The 20,136-nt window shown below is 32.8% G+C and overlaps 1 protein-coding gene across 3 annotated transcripts in view; it reads right to left on the minus strand.

Moving 5' to 3' along the window:
• Nucleotides 1-20,136, minus strand: part of KCNH7 (potassium voltage-gated channel subfamily H member 7) — a gene marked incomplete at both ends in the record, with an annotated part of 403,917 nt that overhangs the window by 32,441 nt on the left and 351,340 nt on the right. For 2 of the 3 annotated variants that reach the window (XM_084235091.1, XM_084235090.1), the window contains one exon: nucleotides 13,696-13,895. In XM_084235091.1, coding sequence (XP_084091217.1) covers nucleotides 13,696-13,895 — 200 coding nt within the window. Of the gene's footprint in view, nucleotides 1-13,499; nucleotides 13,896-20,136 lie in introns of those variants that run through there. The other variant, XM_084235092.1, reaches the window with a different exon arrangement.

Raw genomic sequence — 20,136 nt, forward strand, 5'->3', positions numbered from 1 at the left:
AACTTCCCCATTTAGTAATCAAATATTGGCATTTCACTGGGCCTAGCAGATCCGGTTGCAGAATAGCTATGTCAAATACACAAGTACAAATCAGGGCACAAGCCGCTTTGGTAATTGTTATAATCATTTCCAATACACTCTACTCAGCCTTCTTGTCTGTCAAGTATGAAACTAGCAGGGGTACATATTATCCTTCACTGTTCATCTGGAGCCATTTTTTACTGAGTTGGTCTAACCTCAAAGACCAAGGAGTTTCACCCAGAATCAGTTTCATGCCTTGCATCTTGGAGAAGCAGTCTTGATTCTTTTAGCAAAAAAATTATTAAGTTTCTACTAAATAGCATGGATTACACTAAGGCATGAGGACATAAAATGAATAAAACATATTCTGAAAACATACCAGGTCTTCAAGCCTTTCTCTAAATTCTCAGATATATAGATATAGATCTCTCTCTCTCTCTCTATATATATATATATATATATATATATTTATGTCTATGTATATATATATATATATATATGCGAGTATTACCAGATTTTCTCATACTTTGCTTTTCATGACAAATTTGGACATTTATAATGTAAATTTATAACACTAATAATTGTTCACATAAACCTTTGGAGGTAATAGTTTAGATGAGTGAAAAGCTCTAATTTACTTTTTTAATATTGGCTGGTATGGAGGGAGATTTTTAAATTTTTGAAAATTTCAGAAAACATCAAGGTTGATAAAAATTCCATTTTTTCATTATGATTTAAAGCCACTTGAATATTTATAAATGTAAGATTAACTTCCTTTTACTTTAATATATGTATATGAAATTCTTTGAAACTCAATTTATGTATGACAAATGACACATTTTTTCTTTGAGTGAGAATGAAATGCTTTCTCTAATTGTTAGATGTCACTCCATAGTTAATGCTATGGGACCAAAGTTTAAAGATATTCAAACAAGAACAACCTAACAACCACAAAACAAGATGCATTGTTAAAACAAAGGAAAACTCTGAAGAAATCACAGAGAGAAAAAATGAAAATGCTTCTTCCTTGGTCTGCATCTATCAAGCGTGACTAGGCATTAATTCAGAAGTATTCAACTCTATGTTAAACTTCTCTCAAAAGTATATATGCTGTCACACACCTAGTGGCATAAATACAGCAATATTGTTAATTTGCAATTTTGTGCTGTGTGAAATGAAATTTTCTCTATATGAGAAAGGAGTACATAGTTTGAAAGTGAATGGCTCTAGAAGCTAATATAAGTATGTAACTTCTGGTTTGACATGTGTCCTTATCAAAATGACATTAGTCTCATTAATTTTTAGGTCACTGTTAAAATGTAAGCTTTTATTTATGCTGATTAAACAATTATATTAAAATACACCTTTTTATGTATTGAGGCTTAATGAAAAATAAAGTGTGACCGAGGTCTATGATAAATCAAAACCAGGGAAATGTGTCCTGGGCTACAGTGAGCAGAGGCTAAGTAGAGGCACATCCTAATTAGTGAGGAATTTTTTTTTAATATGACATTATTATATCACCTATCAAGGAAGGGTATATTTTAGACTGAATTTTGGTCTAGGAATAGTTCTTTTATCACACACCTTCAACATTATTTTGTCTTTTCACAGTAACTAAATAACCCCTGGGTGGGAAAGTGAAACAGTAATGCTATATCCATGATTCTCTTTGTCAATCAACAGTTTAAGGCTTCTCTTTGTTTCTAAGAGATAGTCTCCATGTTCCTGACCCAACTGGTCAAAAAAAAGTGAAGGTAGCAGTAAAGATTTATTTCCTTATTCAACTTTTACTTGATTGCTGGTAGATAAGGACTTCCAAATGAAGTTCAATACTCACAATATATTGACAACAGACTGTGTCATTCCTTCCTTGAATTTAAGACACCAGATTCAATATTAACTGCTTCTTAGGCTGGACAGCAATGCACTCTCTTATGGTGAGTATGTTCTTGAGGTTTTACTGGGAATTTTCACAAAGACTCTCTCTAGTTTACTTTGATAGTGTTTTAAGCCCTTGCATTCCCTTTCAAAATGAATTAAAAATGTATTCTTTACTATCTCCTATCAGAGAGTATTGGAGAGTAGTGGAAATCTATGTTGTAATGAAGGTTTGAAATATTTCTTTCACTTAGAAGAAACATTTCTTTCACTTAGAATAACTATAGAGGGGGACAGTACTAATACCAGGCTGAAAAAGGCACATTTGTATTGACAATCTGAGTGTAGCAAATGGTTTCCCCAAATAGCAAATTAATCATAGGAAAAAATCAGGTAATAACTCACATTAGGAAATTTTGGGGGGAAATTCTGTGGGTCGTTAAATACACTTACATCTTGACAAATTAGAACTAATCAAAACACAAATTAATACTTTCCTTAATGCACTAAACCACAAACATGACTGTCAAATAGATTATGCAAGTAATAGATTAAACCTAAAGTCTCTGCCATAGAGTATAAACTTCGATCACATAACATTTTCTGAATCACAGTGTTGTTTGCCATGTAAGCATTTGAGGTTTTGATGTTTGCAGCATGTATGAGATACTGAACCTTGCTTTTTGTTGTTTCAAGAAGTTAATGTCCTTTCTTAATGGATTTTTTAATTTTGTGTCATCCCAGACAATACTATTTCTATGATTATGGTTTATCTTTAAGGAATAGGAAATACATATTTTTCAAGTGTTCTTGGTGATTACATATTTAATACTTTATATTTAACCACTGATCTAGATATCTGGATTCTTTTAGTAGTTTTAAACATACAAATATACTGGTCTGAAGCTCAAATTGCTTTGTCATTTGTCACTGGCCTGGTTGTCATAAGTTCCTCATCCTTGCCCTGTTTGTCCTTGCTCTTCTCCTGTTTATGTTTTCTTGCAGACAAAGTCAGAAATCCAGGAGAAACCTTTCGCTGAGGACAAAATGGAGGTAGAAGTAAGATAAGGATTAAGCTACAAACTCATTATCATAGTAAAAATGCACTCATCAGTTCTATGACAAGTGTTGTCAAGACCAAATTTGGAAGTAAAAGGGTGTAAATGCAGTTTCTGGAAGTCTGCTATTTCTCTGAAATTCTGCTGGGGGAGACCCTTTAGCCACTCCTTTTCCTTAGTCATCCCTCATATAAATCCTTGCTTCTCTCCAATTCAGGGAGATGGCCTTTGGGACAATAGTTCACCATTTCTGTAGGTTGCTGGCTCCTGATTAAAACTGATTTCTCCCCACCAAAGCTTTTCTCTTGATTTTGGTTTATGAATGATGAATAGTGGAATACCCTGGAAACTCTTAAAGATTCTAAAGGCCACAGAAGGGGTCTGTATTGTAAGAGCCGATTTCAAGACCTCAACACCACCAATTTCTTGAGAGAGGGAATGAATGAATGGATACATGGGGTATAAACATATTGGGTTCGAGGCTTTGCAAATACTTCTTTCCAAATAGATTGATTGCAAATGACCTAAACTTGCTGAAAAAATAAGGAAAAAGGAAATGCAATCTGCCAGATAATGAAAAGAATGATTTAAATATCATCATATTTATAATGTCATCTTAAATTTGATTCAAACTTTATGGCTTTAAAAGTATTTCTCCTGTATAATATTTTAGATCAAAAATTTTTTTTTACTAATCTATCAGCTTTGCATAAGGATAAGAGAGAGGCAATTATCCCATTTAACATATGTGAAAACTGAACTATAAATACATTTAAAGCACTTTACTTGTGGAGAAACTGACTCTAAACTTAGTACCTTATACCTTAGACTACTGTGACTTGCAATAACTTCTCCAAATTGGATTTCTAAAGTTGCTTTCAGTATGGTGAGATAGAACATGCTTCCCATTCATTTCATTTATTGGTTTTACCAAAAAATAACAAAAGATAGAAGTGCAATGTAATATTTTTCATTTTGTACAGTTAAAAGTATTTGTAGCCCAGACAGATGAATGTTATACAATAACCCAATTGTTTTCCAGAGAAAAGCATGGCCATATCACCAACTACTTAACTTTTTGCTAAATTGTATGCACTCTAAAGTAGAAGTTTTATTCCTACACCTATCTGTCTCCCTTTCTGTAAATATATTGACTTTTATTACCTAGCACTCTGAATGCTCCAGATACTATTATCTTCCAGCACATTTCTACCTCCACCAACTGAATGACAAACTAGTTTTATAGACTCTGATACCTGTTTGTACTGGCTATAGTTATTAGTGGAATTACATAATTCAAACAGATAGCACATAGAAGAATGTATAACAAAAGACAGCAGGGTTCCTCCTTCCTATGACAATGAAGGTACATGCTTTGGAAAAACTTTGTAAAATGAGTCATTTTTTAACAATACAAGCATTGGTTAGTTTTGCATTACGTGTGGGCTCTTAAAGATATATAAAAGTGGAAAAGTTATATAGTTCATTAACTTTAAAACTGTAAAAATATTCAAAAGTGACAAAAAATAGAAATACATGGGAATTAAGAAACACACTGTATGATAACTTTTGGTGCAAAGAAGAAATAATTTAGAAAGTAACAAAAGGAGAACATTTCATGTTAAAACCTATGGAACCACACAAACACAAAAACTTATATTCAAAGGGAAATATATAGCCCTCATTATTAAAAAGAAAGTCTCAAACAATAAAAGATTTTAATACAAATGTTAAGAATAGTAGGATGGGGCATCCCGCACTATGAAGTGGTCTGCAGCCTCTGCAGCACAACCCTAGTTTAATCCCCAGCTGGCCAGGAAGCAGCACACATGGAGCAGCAGACCTCTCCTGACTCGCCCGCTGCTCCCCTCAGCAGTGTACTTTGGTCAGTCTGCCTATTCTGTTCCCCACTCTGTCTCTGGTGAATCTTTTCACCCCCGGCATCTCTGGCCTGTACCCCAGCTCTCGCATGCATAAATAAATAAATCTTGGGGAAAAAAGAGAATAATAGGATGGTCCAAAGAAATAAAAAATTGGGAATTAATGAAGGCAACTGTTGAAATGAAAAACAGCAAGAATAAATTAATCCAAAGGTTAGCTCTTTGAAAAAAATCCAATCTACATAAATCTTTGAAAGACCTGCTGAACAAAAGAAGAAAGAACAAAAAATATGCAGATTTTGGAATAAGAAAGCAGATGTATTTGCTGATACAGAAAAGACTGAGTTAAAAGAGAATCCAACATGAAATTTTATAACTATTTTGAGAATCTAGATGAAATGGTGAATTCTTGCCAATATTGACCAAGGAAAATAAAAATAAATAATTTATCATGGTAAACTGAAATGGAGTCAAAGACCTACTATGAAAACCACAAGAACAATATGGTTTTAGAGATGATACCTCTCTAATGTTAGATCAATATCATTATAAAAAAGATGCAAAGTTCTAAATAATTTATTACTTAATAAAATCAATAATCTACAAAAAATATCTATGTCCAAGTAGAATTTACTTCAGGAATGCAAGGACATTTTAAAAGTATTAATCTTAATGGTGAAGTTAATTTCATTAAATTCATCTATTTCTACTTCAAATTGTTTTTAAGAATCTAGTGAACTAAAATAGATGATACCTATTTTTTTAAAAAAGAAAAGGAATTCATCTCTTTTTGCTATTGATATAGTTGTATACCGAAAACATACAAAAGTGAATTCTTAAGAGAAATATCCTCCCTCCCAAACTAAACTAAACTCTAAACCAAACTGAAAAAACTCCGAATAAGAAAATAATTTGTTAAGGTGGCTATAAGGAAAGGTTAATAATTTCATTCTTTTTAACTATTAACTGGAAAACAATTGGATTATTGTCTAGCACTCATCTGTCTGGGCTACAAATACTCTTTTTTTTTTTTTTAAAGATTTATTTATTTATACAAGAACCGGGGTACAGGCCAGATGTGTGGGAGGGTGAGAGGATTCACCAGAGACAGAATGGGGAACAGAACAGGCAGACTGACTGAAATACACTGCTGAGGGGAGCAGTGGGTGAGACAGGAGAGGTCTGCTCTGCCATGTGGGATTCTCGCCCGGCTGGCCGGGATCGAACCCGCGCTGCCGAGGCTGCAGACAGCTTCACAGTGTGGCACTCAACCGCCTGCGCCACCAGGAAGCCCACAGATGCTCTTAACTGGTACAAAATGAAAAAAAAAAATACATTGCACTTCTATCTATAATTTCACTCTTTTTTTAATCTACATTTCATTTGTTAGACTAGTTCCATATAATATTTAGAAATAAATCAATAACAAAGGTAAGAATTTCTAAGAAGAAAGCAATAAAATCTTATTAATGGAAAATTTATTTTTTGAGATCTAAATCAATAGTTTTCAATCCTAGCTACATATGAGAATACATATATAAATACTGATGCTCACAAGGATGGTAGGAATTTTACATGAACTATAACCAAGATTAAAATGCATATATTGTACAAAAATGAAAAATGATGTAAAAAAATGATGTAAAAGTGGTGTAAAAAAAGTAAAAAAAAAAGAGTATTAGGGAAAAAATAAAATACTGATGCTCAAACTTCACTATAAATAATTCTGAATTATGTAGAGTATCTACAACAGGCAATGAAATTTGTTATATTTTAGACAATTTGCATGTGCAGCAAGGATGAGAACTCAATATTAAAATTCTAAAATTATGTAAAAACTAATACAGAGTTTATATCTAATAAAAGGTTTGTAGCAGGACCACAAATCCATTTTCTGTCTCTTCTGAGCAACACTCTGGAAAGAAAAGTGACTACCTAATGACAAACATTACTGTTCTTTTCCTGGAAAACACACCAAGGGCATGGGGTAGTTCCCATCTCTGGAGTGTTTTTTTATCAGGATGTATCTAGTCTAAATTTTTTATGGTAAAAAAACTTTTCATCAATAAATTTACAGGACATGATTTAATGGAAAAGTGTCTTGTAAACTACATAATTTCTGGAGTATAAAATATAGATGTTTAATGATCAAAGATTTTATTTTGCTTAAGTGTTATGTTATCACAGACACTGTTTAGGGAATGCCTATGTTAAATCTGAGCCAGAGCACTTATATAGCAAGGATAGAGCTAGATCTCTAACCTTTATTTATGACTTGTGATTACATATGTCCTTGAAATTATTAGCAAATTTTGATACTGATTACAATTTCTTATTCCTGTGAACCTGATTTAGCAACCTGGATTTAGGGTTTTCTGATATTTTGTAATTGAATAAAAACAGTAACCTTTTATATGAAAAATATTATTATTAGATTGCCATAGGAATGGACAAACAGCTAATTTGAAAGTATCAATATATATCTCAATCTGAATATTTAAGTTATGAATGAGGTGGTATTTAAATCATTAGAAAAATAATGATCTATAAATTCTACCAGTACTGCCTTCTATTCATGTGAAGAAAATAATTCACAAACTACATTTCAAACAGGTTAGAGATTTTTCTTTCCAATCATATAATAAAACTTAAAGAAAATTTAGGAAACCACTTATAGAATCTATAAGTTTAGTAGAATCTCTAAAAAATTGGACAGAATCTCTGCATTATATGAGGAAAGTTGATGAATTGGATCATATTAAAAAAGAAAAAAGACATTTTAAATCCAAAGTATACCTAAAACAAATGAGCATATGGAAAAAATATTAGGAACAAATTGCAATAGAGATGACAGATAAAGCACCAGTGTCTATAGTTTAAAGAATTCTTATAAAATGATAAGAAAAAGCTAACTCCAAAATTACAAAAATACCCTGAACAGGTAGTTCATAGGAGAGACATCTTGATTAACCAAACTTGCTTCAGGATAGTGCTCTGGCCTCAGTGCCAGTGTTTGCTATTGCTAGATATTAGGCACAGTTTATGAATAAAGCAGATAATATTAGACTCTGGGTTAATGTCCCCATTTGGAAAGCACCATCAGGGCCCCATCTTCCTAGTATCCATTCATAAACTCTTGATTCACAGAACAGGATTAGAAGATGGCTGGACAGTGACTTCTGTGATTCAAATATAACAGTTAAAACCTACACAGAGTGAGCCTTTAACTTATCTTTTTACTATGGAACCTGTTTTAACCATTGATGTGTTGTAGCGCTGTGTTGTACAGCTTACTGATCTAAGAGGATTATCAGTCTAATGAGAAAACTTAACTATAGCATATATAAAAATGACTCATTTGAGGTGCTGGACTCTGAATACAAAAGATTCTTATCAGATGGTCCCTAATAGAGGTAGATTCCTCTAGTGGTGACCCATCTGACTAATAGAACCTAAAATGGAAACCAAAAGAGCTCTTTAGTAATATCTGGCATGAAAGTGGTATGAATTTGTTTTTGCCATTCATACTCATCCCCATGGAAAGCAATATGACAAAAGAAAGAAAAACAATTAAGATATATGTAAATATCTTAAGTACTACTGCCTTAAGACTATGCGATCACTTGGGTTGAATGAATTCTCTGTGGTTATTTTCACTCTTAAAAAAATTTGACAGGGCCTCCCTGGTGCCACAGAGGTTGAGTGCTGGGTTGCGAAGCTGCCTGCAGCCTCCGCAGCGCGGGTTCGATCCCTGGCTGCTCCCCGACCACCGGAGGAGGGTCCCGCATGGCGCACAGACCTCTCCTGCCGCCCGCTGCTCCCCTCAGCAGTGTACTTCGGTCCTTCTGCCTGCTCTGCTCCCTGCCTGGCTCTGGTGAATTCTCTCACACTCCCGCTCTTCTGACTGTACCCAGTGTTTGTATGAATAAATAAATAAATTAAAAAAAAAATTGACATACTGGGTGGAATATTTACATATTTACTGCCAGTATAAATTCCCAGGCCACTGGGAATGTCTCAGGTGATTCTCCCATTGAGAAAAACATTGGACTTTTATTTTGGGAGAAATTGTGTATAATTTAATTCCATTAAGTTTGATAGATGACAAATTACACTGATATTTGAATTAAAGGGGAATTAAAGATATTTCCAAAGAACATTTTAAAATTGAACCTTGGCAATTTGTAGAACTTTTATTGTTGGATAAGCCCATGCTGAATATTAAGAGATCTTAAAATGAATGGAATTTGAACTATTCCTGTGAGCCTACCATTTCAAAAAAAGTACTTTGAAACACATTATACTTTCAGCATAAGAAATCGCACTCTAGAGTCCTTTTTTAATGGTACCATTATTTCAAAGAGTTTAAAAACAACTTAAGACATCATTTCCACTTTCCTACTACTGTAAGAAAAACATTATTAATAAGCAGAGAAATTGAAGCACTGCAATGTGTTCCTTGCCTCAATATGGTGTGTTGCTACAATGACCATTTTTAATGTCTAAAGCCCCAGATCATGATGCCATCATTGCTCTGGCTCAGGAGCTGCTAAAGATCAGATTCCACTGTTGCTGAACTGACTTTGCACAGAAGCAGCATGGTGCCAGCTGCTTGTATAAGTGCCTCTAAGTTTCTTCCTGTACTCCTCAAAACCATTTTTTACCCTTTCTTTTATATTTCCTGTCTTTAAGGAAGACTTGTCTACTATCCTGGTGAGGTAGCTATTCCCCTTCCTATGTCCTTATTCCAACTCTTTTCTCTGTCTCTTAATTTTTTTTAAAGATTTATTTATTCATGCATACAAGAACTGGGGTATGGGCCAGATGTGCGGGAGAGTGAGAGGATTCACCAGAGACAGGATGGGGAACAGAACAGGCGGACTGACTGAAATACACTGCTGAAGGGAGCAGTGGGTGAGACAGGATAGGTCTGCTGCGCCATGTGGGTATCTCACTGGCCGACGGGCATCGAACCCACGCTGCAGAGGCTGTGGACATCTTCACAGAGCTGCGCTCAACTGCCTGCACCACCAGGGGAGGCCCTGTCTCTTAATTTTTTTCCATTAATATTCCCCAAAATAGACTTGATCGTTCCCTAGTCTGCCTAAGATGAATTAAATAAAGTTGTTTCTGGATTAAATCCCTTAATTTTTCCCTATGAGCTTCCTCATATTTGCTTCTACTTTTGTCTTTGTCTTTACTTGAAATGGTCCTTTTTAGTTCTCTTCCTCTAACAAACAATGCTACCACTCACCTACCTAGTGGTTTTGAGTAATGCATTATGTAGAGGCAGATATACCATAAAGGACAATCAGTGCCATATGAGGGAGCAAGAGTAGGCAGCAGCTAAGTTAGCATCTCCATCATCAAGCAGAAAATTTTCCCATAACAATTGTTTTACACATTTGGCATATTTGAGTTCAGATATTTTAAAAATATTTGAAAACAAGTTTAATGAAATTGCAGAGAAGCTAAGTGACTTGTCCAAGTTTGGTGGAAATTTAAGAGTGAATGCTTGGTTCTTCTGAATTCTTTTTTCATATTTATTTCTACTATTCATGTATATCTGAGGAGGGCATTTTTAGGTAAGGAATAAAATTCTTAATTAAATGTTTACTAGGGTTTTTCTTCCATGCCAACATAATTTGAAATGGTGGAGCAACTTCTGCTAAAAATGGCTTATTTCCATGCAAAATGATGCCTCAGGGCCCTTATTCATTGTATAAATTTTCAGTGAAGACAAGCTTTTATGTGTGATGTGAGGAAATCTGATTCTACACTGACATGGAAGATGATTTTCAGTCCTTAGCAATGTAACTCAAATCAATTGGATAATATCAAAGTTTCAGATTAGGTGAGAAGACTTTGATTTGGGAAAATTCCTTGAGATGCCTTCAGTCTTAATCTAAGAAAATATCTCCTCCCTCCTAATTAGTCAAGGTTCTGGAGAACAAGTTTCCAGAATTGATCTATAGACATTTTTGATATATTTATTATTCCTAAGCCTGACATCAGATGCAAAAGAACTCCTTTCACAAGCTTTGTTATCCTGATCCTCTTACTCTTGTACTCTGAACTACTTGGGTTCAACTGAAAGGGAGTACATAAGTATTTCCAGAATGCTTTTGGTGCTGAAACATTCTGGAAATAACAGTTTCACAAAAAGCAAAAGATGCAGGGAATAAGAAATATAGCTACAGATTTTTGGTCAGTTCCTCCCTATAGTTTGTGACCTATCAAGGAATCAAATATTTTAGGTTATGAGAAGTATTTTAGGTCAATTGATACAGTCATTGGAAACCTTGTATTACACTTGGACATGGCTGAACAGTAAAAGTGACCATTTGAAATGTTCATGAAAAATTATATTTAACTTTATATTTAAATGAAATAAAATGGAATGTTGATGTAAAATATAACAGCTTGATATTCTTTTATGTACCACAATACATAAATTTAAATCACTTTAAATTAATATTAAATTGCAAATTAATTAACAATAACTTTACAAAACACTGATTTTCAGAATATGGCTTTGGAGGAAAAAAAAAAATTAGATTTTTTTTTTGACCTCTCAATAGCCTAAGAGTTCGGTTGCTTTTCTCTAATCAACTTTGGTTTTGCATATTGTGTTCAAACTTCTTCCATTTGTTCCATTTTCAGAGTTATCTTGCATTTTGAATTTTACTCACTTTGCAGTCACAAGATGAGAAATGTAGACACTGTGTACAAACTAGAAGTTCGTGCAAAGTCAAGCTCTCAAAACCACATGCAAGACTTAGTGGCACATGGTTTAGAGCTCACACACTCCAGGATCATGTAATACAGGCGTGCAGATGAGAGGAAAGAAAAGCATCTACATCATGAAAATAGAGGATGATGAAAGAGAATGACATTTTCTTATGACAATTATCTAATGCAAACCGTATACCCATAACCTTTACCAAAGTGGGGGGAGGGACAGAGAATTCACTTTTTTGTGGGGAATGGGGAACTATATAATAATTTTTAGAGGTCAAGTCATAGATAAATATTTCTATTCTGTGCTTGGCCTCTTCCAGGTAATCTTCCCCAATTTCTTGCTTTGTATTTCCTCTGCTACATCATGCAAAAAAGATCAGAACTAACACTAGAAATCATTTAACAAGTTCTAAACCTGACAGATAACAAGGGTGTTCTCCACAATTTACACGAGAATTAAATTGGATATAAATACCTCCTGTTCTTACCGGTGGGTGTTGTGATTCCATGTATTAAGGTGTGAAGCAGACAGGAAAGAGATAAATCTTTCATAAGTACATTGTAAATAGGCAAAGTGGTATATAAACCATATCCATAGGTAATAGAATTAAACAATAAAGTAAATAGTTGTCACAAAATAGACTTATCACAAAAATGGTCACAAAACTAGAGTTATATGGAATGGGGAGGTACAATAAATAATTGTTTTACTATTGTTTTTGAAATATTCTGGCAGTATGGAACAACCAAATTGAGTGACAAGTGTTTTGATTAAAAGTTCTTGACACTGCTTCAGCCAACCCAGGTTAGAGTCCCCAATAGTGTCTGAATGCTGATACCTTCCTTAAATAATAATACAGAAGGGAATATATAAAAGTGATAAAAAGTATAGGTGGTTTCTTGTGAGCAAAAGATTATCGTATCGATGAACTTTTACAAGGAACTTAGGGATAATTATAAATAACTCATGCATTCAGTTATGGTCTGTATAAAATGTGATAATCGAATAGTTCTCTAAATTAAAACTTTTAAAATGGCATGTCTTAATTCTCAGTCAAATCAATCACTCATAGCTATGATCAACTTATCCATGTATAAATATATATTTCAAATTGGGCAACATTTTCAGTGCTTTCTGCACCTTGATTGCTAATTTTGAACCTTTGCTTTTTGTTAGAACATTACCGGTCAAATAAAAAAAAGTCAATCTAAATTGAACAGATTATTTTATGACAAAAAAATTGTACTGTGCTGTTGATGTAATTAATGTGAGTAGCTTTATTTTCTGAGGAACACTTAGAAACAGGGCCTGGCCCAGTAGAGGAGTAGCTACATGGGAAAGCACCCTATTCTTAAATTGTTTTTTAAAATAGATGTATGATATGCCATAGAATTTAGATTTGTTCCATAAATTTACCTGTCTTTAATTCTCCTAATAATAAAAAAAATTCTCTTTGAACCATAGTAACATTAACTGTGTTGATTTATTGAGCATTGATAGAAAAGGGGAAGGGTTAGGAAATGTGATAATTAATGCTGAATTTGCTTAAAAGTTATGAAAGTATTCACATTTCCCCTCTGAAAGGGGGAAACCAGGTACAGTAAAACAGCACATGGTTAATTGTTTAAAGTAGAGAAAAATGGTCATTAATGGAACCATAAAATGCTTATGCCATATTTAAGTCCCCTGGCCTTCAAATCTTCATTATATCATTTTTTTTCTTCTTTTAAAGTGTTAACTTGAATCTCTGGGAACATCAGCATTGTTGCTGTTTACTTGCCAGATTTTAATGCATCTTTAATTTTTTTTGCATGCTGGCAGCTAGACCATGTGGTGAAAGCCCAGGTCTCCTCTAAGCACAAGTGGGAACTGTACTTACACATAGTTATATCAGTTTGCATCATGTTATAATGCCTTTGCCACACAGTATAACTAGATTTAGCACCATGCAATGCCATGAATTGAGAATGAGACACTATCTCCAGGGGAGAAAATAAACATCCGAGAGAAGAAAACAAAAGCAAAGGGTTCAAAGCTGGCGAGACTGGTTTTTCTATTTTGGCTGTAGCTATAATGCCTGCAGTGCTTCATTATGGAAGACAGAAATACATACCATGTTCATGTCAATGCCATTGGTGTAAGTCCATGCGTGCTGAAAATATTCTTCTAGTCGTTGTCTCAGAGGGTTGGGGATTTGATGAAAGCGAATGAACTCTTTTACTCGCAGCATCTGCATGTGGTACCTGGCAGTTCCGGAGTATAGTCTTTGGATAATTGCAGAGACATTCCCAAAAATGCTTGCATACATTAGTGCTGGATTGGATAAAAAATGTAGTTAAGGGGGAAGACTGCATTTGGTCACATTGTATTTGTCAGAATCTCAAATATGTAGTTTTTTGATAATCCCAAACCAGTTGTGAGAATTTAGCACTGACCCAAGGGGAAAATATGTTAAGCCATATTGTCAATTTTATAATCTTGATGATAAATTTGTATAGGGGAGAGTATCCATATTCACATAGATTTTAAATTTAAAAAACAGGTTTACAATATCAACCTGTGATCTGGAGTATGACTAGAGATAACATGCATTTAGAAAAAGTATTTTATTTGCTATGTGATAATAAAGTATGTTATGGGGTATACCATAGATATGTAATCTGGGGGTAAAGTCCCATAAGGCAAAAATATCTTTTAGGAAGATTAAAATAGTTTTTTGAACTGGAATTCAATTTTAATTTTTACATTGTGACATTGCCTCCTCTCAGCTCAAGCCTAATCTTGCCATATTAAAAATCTATTCTAAATCTTAAGGTTATTTTGAATACTTTAGATTTGCTAAGGGATAATAAATTATTTTAAGTAACTCATAGTTTCCTTAGAGTGTTCATTTGTATAAATTTCTAACTGATTGAAACTGAGCTTTACAGCATTATACGTGAGAAATAGGTAACTCTAGTTTAAAGCGTGAAGATATAGTTTTATTTTTGTAGAGAAAAACATAACACATCTTTGTTCTTTTACCTATGGAAAAAATAAATTGCTAGACAATCCCTGCTGTATACATTTGACAGTAAGTGGACTACCCTTTCTCAGTGCTTTCCTGGCCTAAATCTTTATGATTTAACAGCATTTTAAGTATCTTCTCTTTAGCTTTTTACATTTGTATTTGCATTTATTTTCTTAAAATCCTAGAAAAATGTTATACTTTGTATGCAAAATCACATCATGACACATATCTTGATCTTGATCTTTGGGCATGTGTTGGACCTTATAAGACTAACTTACCATATGTTTAAGGTACTGAAACCAAGCATGTGTGGAGAAAATAAACTATTATAAGTGTTTAATTAAATTATTTCCAACCAATACATGTCACAAATCATGTATTCGTAAGCTTTTCTATTATTTCAAAATTAGATTTGGGGAAAATTCAGGCTAGGTGATTTAAAATGATTTAAAATTAATTATTTGATTTCTTTTCCATCTTATCTATGTCTCTTGGCTTCCATAGTCGTTGATTATCAAAGATGTTCCAAGTCAGAGAATGTTCCTCAGAAAGGGTGAGCCCTTGTTTTCATCCATTTAAAGGAATGAAAATTGGGGAGATCTTTATTGATGCTCAATTGGGCTGTATGAGAGACAGTAACTCACAGTAAGATAAGGATGTTGTTTAGGTTGTAACTTTCCACATAAAATGACATGACCCTAATTTCAATAGGTGAATAGCTGATTAAGGAGGGAGTTAGCAATAGTTGTTAAATCTGATTCCTGTGACCCAAGGAGATTCATGTGAACAACATATTTTACTCTTCCTAATTGTAGTGTTGGAAATATTTATGCAGATTTTATGTCTTCAAAGTACCTATAATGTTCTCAGGAAATTAGTTTAGATTAAATTCCCATCATTCAATCAGTGGGCTAGTTATTGTACCTAAACCACATAATTATTTGGAGAAGCATGAGGGATAACATTTTTATTTTATTTTAAATGAATATTATAGTTTTATGTCTATATTCCCATAAAAGGGAAACAAAGCATTAGTTTGTGTCATAAACAGGTGTTTATACTCATTGACATGACAAAAATATGGATTATAAGTATATAGTTGGATTCATGAATGTCATATATTTCTCTTAGGAAATTCTATGATGATGGCTTTTTAAATAATAAAAGCAAGACTTTTTTTTTCCTTTTTAGAAAGCAAATGGAACTAAAGGCTATAAAAAGAGGGAAGAACAAAATGATTATATTCTGTGTATAATATTTAGTTAATGCCTATCCACCATCATAAAATAGTCAAAAGCAAGTTGGCAGAATGTATACATACATACATGCACACCTACATATTTGTATGCATTTTGTTTCTAAACTCAGTATTTTCCTTACAAAGAGTTATTATTTCATCAAAATGCTTTGCTTTAGGTTAGCTGTTATAGCTATAAAATGGGTGTATCTTAAAAATTCCTGCATCACATCAACACCACAAATCTGATATGCTAGCCAAACTAATGAATTTGGTTGGCCAGGTATTGCTGAAACATCTTCATATACTCACTTTCCTATATATTACACAAACTTAAAAAATGTAATTTCAAAAAAATTTTATGGATGTACAACTTAAACACAGTGAGTCCATTTTAAGTACAGAGGTATAGAGTTCAGTTCATTTTGACAAATGTGCACATTCCTATAAACACAATCAGGATATATATATATTATATATATATAAAATAGTAATATACATATTCATTTTTGTCTGGCTTCTTTTGTTCAGCATGTTTTTGAGATTCATTTTGTTGTATCAGTAATTTGTTCTATTTTATTGCTGAGTAGATTGCATCTAATCTATATCACACTTTATCTCTTTGAGTTACAGAAATCTCACTATTACTAGTTTTTTACTATTATGAATAAAATTGCCATGAACATTTGCATCTAAAATTGCCATGAACATTTGCATCTAAGTCTTTGTGTGGGCAAATATTTTCATTTCTGTTTTAACTACCTAAGATTGGAAATGCTGAGTTGTATGGTACGTTTAATTTTATAAGAAGTTGCCAAATTATTTTCCAAAGTTATTGTGTCATATTTCCACCAGCAATATATGAGACTATCAGTTATTCCATAAACTTCTGAACAGTTGGCAATGTCAGTTTTTCATTTGAACCATGGTAATGGGCCTATAATATCTCAATAAGGTTTTAACTTGGATTTCACCGATGACTAATATCTTCTTACTTACTGATCACTCACACATCTTTTTTAATTTGTAAATGTATGCTCATATCTTTTGCTCATTTTGAAATTGAATTTTCTTCATATTATGAAGTTGTAAGAATTCTTGATATTTTCTGGATACCAACCCTTTTTTAGAACTAAGTATTGTGAATATTTTCTTACATTCTATCATTTGCCTATTTCTTTTCTTAATAATGTCATTTGAAAAGTTAAAGCTACTAATTTTGATGGAACCCAATTTATCAATTTTTATTTTATGGCTCAGTATTGTTTTTATTTGTTTTGGTCTTGGTAATTTGAATTATTCAAAAAAAATTTGTCAATTTCATCTAAATTTATTGCAATTTTTATTATAAAGTCATCACAGTATTATCTTTTTACCATTTAGATTTTATACTGTTTAGATTTTATAGTAATATCTCTTCTTTCATGTAATAATTTGATAACATGTATTTTCTCTTTTCACTCTAGTTGGAGGTATATTAATTATACTGACCTTTTAAAGAGAATTTATTTCTTAATTTTCTGTATTGTTTTTAATTTTTTAAATTAATTTTTGTTTTTATCACTATTATATATTCCCTACTTATGGTTTAAGTGGGTTGTCTTTTACTGGTTTCTAGAAGTCTATATCTGTGATTTCAGACCTTTCTTCTTTAGCAAAGCAGTTAAAGCTATGAGTTTTACTCTAAACACTGCTTTAGCTACCTCCTACACATTTTGATACATTTGTCATTTCCATTCAATTGAAACTACTTTCAAATTTTCCAGGTCTTTTTTTTTGAATGATTGGGTTTTTGGAACTGTGCCAATTAACTTCCAGATATCTGGGAACTTTCTAATGAGCATTTAGTGAAAGTTTTATACATACTGGGGGGAAAAATGTGTGTTCCGCTGTGTTTTATAATTGTCATTATCAAGTTAATTGGTATTATTAAGTCTTTAATATCGTTAATGATTTTCTGTGGACTTATTCCACAATATGCTAATAAAGAGTGTTGACATCGCCAACTATAATAGCGGATTTTACTTGTGAATCTCTCTATGTTCTGTCAGTTTTTGCTTGATGCCATTTAAAGCTCTGTAATTGGGTGAATACACTTTTAGGGATTGCAGTGTTTAGCTCCTTCATCTAGTAACAGTAATTTCCTGAAGTCTTCTTTGAAATCAGTACTGTTCCTCAAATTTTCTCATCATTTTTTTTTTAATTTTACATATGTCTTCATATTCTAAGTTGTTTTGCTTAGATAGCAAGTGGCTGAACCTTGATTTTTAAAGTACAGTAGTATTGATCAGTAGACTTTAGGGGGTATACCTCTACAGATTTCTGGAGTTTTCCTTTGCCATAGCTGCCTCTTCTCTAGGTTGCGTGTCTTGAAAATTTTAACATCCCAACCTTCATGACCTCTCTTTTTTCTTAATTCAGTGAGACTACTATCCTCTGTGTAGGTTGTTTCTCCTTTCACTATGGATCAGAAAATGTCAAATGTTTCCAGCCAAGACAAGGCTATCCTGAGGCCCATCTTGTTGTTTTGTTTTGTTTTTTTCTTCTTTTAGGAATTAAACTTCCATCTGTTTTCCAATGTCTGAAAATATAAATATATATATATTTTTCATTTTTTTGTTATTTTAAAAAAAGTTTTGGGGTATAGTAAGGTATCAGTTATTCCATCAAGGCTATAAGAAAGAATTTAGTGACTTTGTCTTTATGTTATAGGAATAAGAAATTCTCCCAGAATGTTTGTTTAGCAGGTCAGAGATGAAATTGTTTGGCTTGTATTTTTAAGATTAAATGTATATATTTATAATATTTAAATAGTGATATAAACATGTAATAGAATATAGACATAAGTATGGGCATAAAATATTTATACTTATTGAATGGTTTAAATTGTCCCCTTTTCATCTTTAATTGTACATATTTTAAAATGAAGTGGTAACTGCCTGCATAAATAGCAATTAAGAAATGTATCTATAGGTATTCAAATTGTTTAATTTGGTTAGATGATAATCTTTAATGTTTAATTTTTAGTTTTTTGGCATTACAAGTGATAGTAAAATGCTTAGTTTTCTATAACTTGGTTTCAACTTTTTCTTTTAGAATGAAGAATACATTTAAAGAAATTTAGGAATAGTGAGAAAGTTTAACCTGATAACTAAGCTATATGGACTATAACTAGGATTAGTATATATACAATATTTAAGATTTACTTGATTGGATATTGAATTTTATTTTAAAGTTGGAATCAGGTTACTCATAGATCTGGAATTTATCCTTAGTATTAAAAATATCAAGAGGGCCTCCCTGGTGGTGCAGGCGGTTAAGAGCCGCGCTGTGATGTCCGCAGCCTTTGCAGCGTGGGTTCAATCGCGGCCGGCCGGTGAGAATCCCACATGGTGAAGCAGACCTCTCAGTCTCACCCGCTGCTCCCCTCAGCAGTGTATTTCATCATTATGCCTGTTCTGTTTCCCACTCTGTCTCTGGTGAATCCTCTCACCCTCCCACGCATCTGGCCTGTACCCCGGTTCTTATATGGATAAATAAATCTTAAAAAAAATCAAGAGAAATCTAATCAATCTGTATGGTGGAAGCAAAATAGAAACATTAAGCATAGATTAATATATCTATATATATATCAAATGACTAAACAAATTTCAGGACATTGTTAAGTTTGAAATCCTAATTTTACCTTTTTTTCTTTATTTATGGCATATAAGGTCATAAAAGAATTCTCCAGAAATACCTGTAAACTTTTTCCTGTAAGACATTAAGCTATATCTAATCCCATTTTGATTAAGTTCTGAAGAACCAAGATGTTATTAAAATTAAGAGTGTTTTGTGGAATACAGATGTGTCTTAGGCAACCCTAATTAAAGTGTTCTCTCTTTTCTTAAAAGATGAAATTCATCCACAGTAAGCAAGTATTCTTCTTAAAGAATCCATAGAAATATCTTAGTGTCACATTTACAAAAGAAGAAAACAAAGAAGGAGGAAGGAAGGAAGAAAATTCTGAAAGTTCTCTAATTTAGGAACTAATGATTGGATCGAGATCCTGTAAAGACCACATTTTCTTTTATTTAAAGCAATTCACATGATAAGTAGCATTATGTATTTCTCTTAATCCTTATAAGTGGTATGAATTCCTAAGTGGGAGACAGGTTAAACTTCACTGTTTTATAAATCTTTGTTGAAAATTCTAAGTTTTGAGATGTAGATTCTGTCTTCCTTTTAAAAAGTTTATATATTTTTTCTATGCAGCTGTTTACATAATTAAGAATAAATTTCTTTTTTTGTTTGTTTGCTACTATGCC

This window comes from Talpa europaea (genome assembly GCF_964194135.1).
Source record: "Talpa europaea genome assembly, chromosome: 1".
Classification (NCBI taxonomy): Eukaryota; Metazoa; Chordata; class Mammalia; order Eulipotyphla; family Talpidae; genus Talpa; species Talpa europaea.